At 38.7% G+C, this 6,000-nt stretch overlaps 1 protein-coding gene across 5 annotated transcripts in view; it reads right to left on the bottom strand.

Moving 5' to 3' along the window:
- Positions 1-3,335: 3,335 nt before the first annotated feature.
- The window catches only part of PRCP (prolylcarboxypeptidase), a 73,075-nt gene continuing 70,410 nt past the window's right edge, over positions 3,336-6,000 (bottom strand). For 4 of the 5 annotated variants that reach the window (XM_060104020.1, XM_060104022.1, XM_060104021.1 and 1 more), the window contains exon 10: positions 3,336-4,083. In XM_060104020.1, the coding sequence (XP_059960003.1) occupies positions 3,867-4,083 (217 nt within the window). In that variant the 3' untranslated portion in view covers positions 3,336-3,866. The remainder of the gene's footprint in view (positions 4,084-6,000) is intronic. The other variant, XM_060104023.1, reaches the window with a different exon arrangement.

Raw genomic sequence — 6,000 nt, 5'->3', positions numbered from 1 at the left:
TCTCTGTGGTCATGTGGTCATCTTCTGTCCCATACAGAGGCCTTCTTTCAGTTCCTTGAGTATACTACACTCAGGGCTTTTGTGCATGCCGTTTTCTCCACTCCTCTTCTAGCATAGCCCCCATTTACCGTTTAGATAACCTAAAACGTCACCTCTCAGAACAGCATTCTCTTGCTCCCACAGACCAGCTCAGACTATTCCCTGCTAAATTTCCTAATAACCCCACTCTTCATAACACTTATAATTGTACCCTCTGTCTGTATAATTTGACATTTTGTGTCTTCCTCCCACTGGAATGTAAACCTTATTAGTAGAGACACTGTGTTTGCTTTTTCACCATTGTATCCTCCAGGTTCCAGAACAACATCTTATGCCTTGTAAATACTCTGTAAGTAAGAGCATTTCTGTAAGCAAAAGTTGTATTCTTTTTTTTTTTTTTTTTTTTTTCAGCACGCGGGCCTCTCACCGCCGCGACCTCTCCCACTGCGGAGCACAGGCTCCAGACACGCAGGCCCAGCGGCCACGGCTCACAGGCCCAGACACTCCGCGGCATGTGGGATCCTCCCGGACCGGGGCACGAACCCACGTCCCCTGCATCGGCAGGTGGACCCTCAACCACTGAGCCACCAGGGAAGCCCGAAAAGTTGTATTCTTGATCACCATTTCGGAAAGTCACAATGCATATTTACAGATTTAAAAAAAAAACTATTTAACTTTGTTCAACCCATCATTTTCCAACCTTGCTTAACTATGGATCTTACTATTACATAAGTCATTGGCATTTGGTTGAACACCTGTGTTCCAAGAAACACTGTTTGATAGATAAACACTGAATTGCTTGAGCTGCTCTTCCTCCACCTCATCCTAAATAGTGTGTCTCTGAAGCCATGCGTTTATGATCTTATCCCTCCCTAACCATCTGAGAGTTGCGGGCTTGTGAGATGGTACAGCCTCAGGGGCCTGAGGACACCATTCTGGGAAGTCGTCACAGGCCTTCTGCGAGCAGAGAAGAGGAAGCTGATCTGCTGAGATGAAGCAGCCATGTGAAGGAAGAGTTCGGCAGGGCTCCCCTACTCAAATGGGATCAGGTAGGACAACAGGAGTGAGGAGAACTGAAGGCACATGCCTTGTCTGAGGAATTCAAATTCAGAATTCTCTTAACTAGTGGTGCTCAAGGTGTGATTCCCCAGCGTCACCTGGAAACTTGTTAAAAATGCAACTTCTCGGGATCCACCCCAAGACATATTACAAACTCTGATTGGGGCTCAACAATCAATGTTTTAACAAGCCCCTCAGGTAACTCTGATGCACATGCACACTTTAGACTGCTAACCAAACTACAAATAAGAGAAGCAAATCGTATGCACTGGTTGACAACTGGTGACCTCTGCTGTAAGCACAGAAAGTAGCAGTCTTGACTTTTAATGACTTTCCAGACCCTAATTCCATTCTTTCACAATTCCTCATTACCCAAGTCCTGGAGCTATTCCTGCATAGCTTCAATAAATTCCCTCTTTTGCTTAAGCTGGTTTAATGAGGTTTTGTTGCTTGAATTCAAACAAAGATTCAAGCTACACCAATAAGGTGAAAGCAACAAAACAACAACAACAAACAAACCTGAATGCAAAGCTGGGTTCTGCTAAAAATGAGCTGTGAGGCCTTAGACAAGTCCCTTCTCTCTGGGCCACAATGCCATCACCTATGAATGATGTGGTTGGACTGGATGACATCAGGTTGCCTTCAGAACTCTCTAATATACTAGACTAGACATTGGCTCCTCTGGATAATCTCTTGACTCTACAGATCTCTTAAGAAAGATCTCTAAATTTCTTTAGTTCTGCCCATTGACTCTAGGTAGTTAGAGTAACAAAGACACAGAATAAAAAACACTCCAACTCTCTGTGTCTCTCTTTCCTGGTCTTCAAAAGCATCATCTAATAATTAGAGGGATGCTTTAATTAAGACTTATTTGATGCTTCAATTCTTTTTCAATTTAAAATTAAATTTTAGCATATTATAATTAGGCCAACTTTAGTTAAGGTTGCTATCTGTCATGAAATGTACATAGAAAAAACATGTACATAAAAAACAGTCATTTTTTGAAAACTTGTCTCTTCACAAAAGTGCAACTCATCCAAACAATCAATATTGAGTGGCAAAGTATTTTAAAGATTTTAAGTAAAAAAGGTTTCAATGAAAATATCCTAAAATCAATATAGCCTAAAATAAATAGTAAGAATATCCTCCATTAAGCCCATAAACCCTGCAGTATATAACTTCTTAGTTGACAAAGAATAAAAACTAGTATTGTCTTGACCCTTAAATTCCCACCCCAGCAGACTTTTCTCTGATGCTGAAATGAAAATAGTGACCAAATGCTTTGATGAACAACTTATTACAATGAGAACTGAAGGCTTCCGAAACCAGACAAAGATTTTTCTGTATCTCCCAGATGCCAGGGAAAGTAGGGGAATATTTCAGTCTCCCACCCAAGAATGAACATTATATCTGCATTTTATAAAAAAAAAAAAATAAGTGCTTTAGAAATACTCAAGCTCAAGATACAGTTTTTAAAAAGCAGAAAATGTTCCCAAGGCAGAGTGAAGAAAAAAAATACTGAGAGAAAATAAAAGGAAACAAGGGAAAAGAAATCTTTCAACAGAGTAGAAACTGTTAGTCCCTCTCTCTGTCCCTGAAAGGTTTTGATCCAACCCTATTTGTTATCCTAGAAAAGCTCTTCTGAAGAAAGGTCTCAGTGTAAGAACTGCTTGAAAGAAGCCAACCCCTTGGAAATAGGAACGGCTCAGCCATTTATTAATGTCAAATATGCTGCCTGCATGAATTAGTCAGCTTGTCTTTTGGAAGCCATACAGAAAAGTTCTGTGCACCTGCCTCTTAGTGTCCTGACACTTCTGGCTTTAATGACAGCATAACAATCACCAGAAAATAAAATTTAAAAACCAAAATGTTGAACATAATTATATTCTACCTTCTGAATAGCTGATTCATCAGTTTTTAAAGGCTTCTTACTGAAGTATCATCAGTAACCACAGAATATAACTTGCTAGATGTAAAAAGAAAAGGAAAACAGAGTCATTTTCCTAAACTGGCAAAACCTGACCAAACGACCACAAAACTGACCTCAGAAACAAAGAGAAATGGAGCAGAAAAAGGCCAGATTTCTTACTGGCAGTACCATGGTGGCAAATATCCCAGAACTAAGAAAAGCTGCCAAATAGAAGAGAGAAAATTAAAGAACTTTACAAAAACAGCCAAGCCCAGTGCACACAGTATTCCCAACAGCTGGAGTGAGCTTCAGAAGCAACACACAGGTATAAGGTCCAGCCCTATTCTTTATTTACAGCACAGTTCAAAGTCATTAAATCAAGCACAAAAGAAATGGTTCCCATTTCCTGGTTTGGCACTGGATATCCTTCCTACCAGCTGCAATTACATCATTTTTATCCATCTTCTGCTTTTCCTTTTGGGAAAGTAGAGGAGGGGCTAGTGACAAATGGGCCAAAGAGACTTCAACTTCGAAATCAATAAATCCCTGCTTTCAGAGAAACCAAGGAAGTGACTCCCCCTCTTGTGAAAGGCAGTCAGTACTCTGCTCCAGTTATCAAGGCCCCTGATGGTGTGGGAAAGCTGTCATGAAGAGATTCTTCCTGGAGGTGGCACAAAGATGGCAAGGACTCAGGTCATTGGATGGCTGTTATCACCACCATCACGTTCTCTTCTATCTCAACCTTCACCACACCAAATCTAATAAACAAGGGAAAGTAATTATGTACAGAAAACCAAAGTGAATGGGAGTGTGGGTGGAATGAACTTAAAAGAAGAAACTGAAAATGATCGAACGTTACTCAGTGCATCTTTCTCAGACTTGCATAGAAATCTTTGATCCACTGCTTCATGTGTCTAACTTCCAAGGAGCGGGCTAATAGCACAGTGACGGGATCAAAGGCATTGTTGGCTCGGAGATCTAGATGATGCGCTCCCTCTGGGATGACGATCGCAAGTAAGGTGTCTGTAATATCCTTAGTTACTCCACCTCCTGACCACGGGTCTATTTCCCCATTGCTAAGTGAGGGAAAAAAACAAACAAACAGATTATTAGTTTTTTATATCTACACAAATATAAGATAGGAGAAATCTACTATATGCATAACACCTAAAATTATAAGCTTATAACCTGGTGGATTTGATCTGAGGATTTAATCTGTCACATAGAAAGGTGCTTTATCCTGGAGTTTGACAATATTTCTGCAAGCAGGTACAGAAATAGGACCAGAGAAGACTGAAGGTGATGCCCCATGAATCAACCTAGATTGTACTGGGACTTGGAATTTAGAAGACTGAATTTCAATCCTGGCTTCATCACTCAAAAGCTGTATGGCCTTACACAAGTTACCTGACTCAGTCTCCTTATCTGTAGAGTAGAGTTAACAAGGCCTACCTCATAAGGTTGCTTCAAGGGTTAAATCAGATGCTACATGTGGATATGTTTAATAAGTGTCAGGCACATAGGAGTCCTTCAATTAAAGCCAGTCTCCTTCTTTCCTAAGACCCAAATACCAAAGTGATAAAGAAAAATTTCCATATTTAAAAATGTTAATTATCTCTTGGCTCTTTAAAAGAAAAACAAACCTTCATTTAAAAAAAAAAATGTCCCTCTTAGTATAGTACTTTGGGAAATAGGGTGGTAGGACTGAAAAAAACTGCTCTGAATCTAGAATCAGAACTTTTGGGCATTACTCAAGATACTCATTTTACATTAGCTTTAAAATTAAGGAAATGCTATTAGGTTATTAGTCCTGGCTGGTTCACATAACACATTTCAGAATGATGTAAACAGGATCAGTTATTGAAACAGGATATTTAGTTTAGCTGAAAAAAAAGCCAATACAAACACAGACAGCATCCCTAATAATATTTGTTAACAGCTTTGTTGAGATATAATTCATCTCCCACAAAAGGGACACTTATATCGTACACATTAAATGGTTTTTAGTGTATTCAGAGATGTGCAACCATCATCACGATCAATTTTAGAACATTTTCATCACCCCCAAGAGAAACCTATACTCACAGGCAGTCAAATCCCCATTCCCCTCTACTACTTCCCCTCACTCTCAGCCCCAGGCAACCACTAATCTACTTTCTATCTCTATAGATTTGCCTATTCTGGACATCTCATATAAATGGAATTATATAATGGGTGTTTTCTGTGATTGGCTTCTTTCACTTTGACATATTTTCGTTTCATCCATGTTGTAGTACGTATCAGTACCTTTTTCCTTTTTATTGCCAAAAATATTCTATTGTATATGGATATGCCACATTTATTTATCCATTCATCAGATGCACATTTGTGTTGTTTCCACTTTTTGGCTATTATGAATATTACTCCTATGAACATTTGTGTACAAGTTTTTACATGGATGAATATTTTCATTTCTTTTGGGTATATAACTAGGAATGGAATTTCTGGGATATATAATGACTTAACCTTTTGATGAACTGCCAAACTGTTTCCCAAAGTGAGTGCACTATTTTATACTCCCACAAACAACATCTGAGGGTTCTAAATTCCCTGTATCCTCACCAACATTTATTATGTGTCTTTCTTATTATAGTCATCCTATGTGGGTGTGAAATGGAATCTCATTGTGGTCTTGATTTGCATTTCCCAAATGACTGATGGTATTGAGAATTTTTTTCATGTGCTGATTGGCCATTTGTATATCTTTTTTTTGAAAAAAATGTTTACTCAGATCCTTGCTCAATTTTAAATTGAATTATCAATTAAATCATTTGATCCATCTTGAGTTAATTTTTTTGTATAGTCTGAAATAGGGATCCAGCTTTATTCTTTTGCCTGTGAATATCCAGTTTTCCCAGCATCATTTCTTAAAAAAAACTATTCTTTCCTCAATGAATTGTCTTAGCATTCTTGTCAAAAATCAATTAACAACACAGATAAGGGCTGACTTCTAG

The sequence above is a fragment of the Mesoplodon densirostris genome, chromosome 7 (assembly GCF_025265405.1).
Source record: "Mesoplodon densirostris isolate mMesDen1 chromosome 7, mMesDen1 primary haplotype, whole genome shotgun sequence".
In the NCBI taxonomy this organism is placed as follows: domain Eukaryota; kingdom Metazoa; phylum Chordata; class Mammalia; order Artiodactyla; family Ziphiidae; genus Mesoplodon; species Mesoplodon densirostris.
Note: the sequence above shows the minus strand (reverse complement) of the source record. Positions and strands in the feature narration are given on the sequence as shown.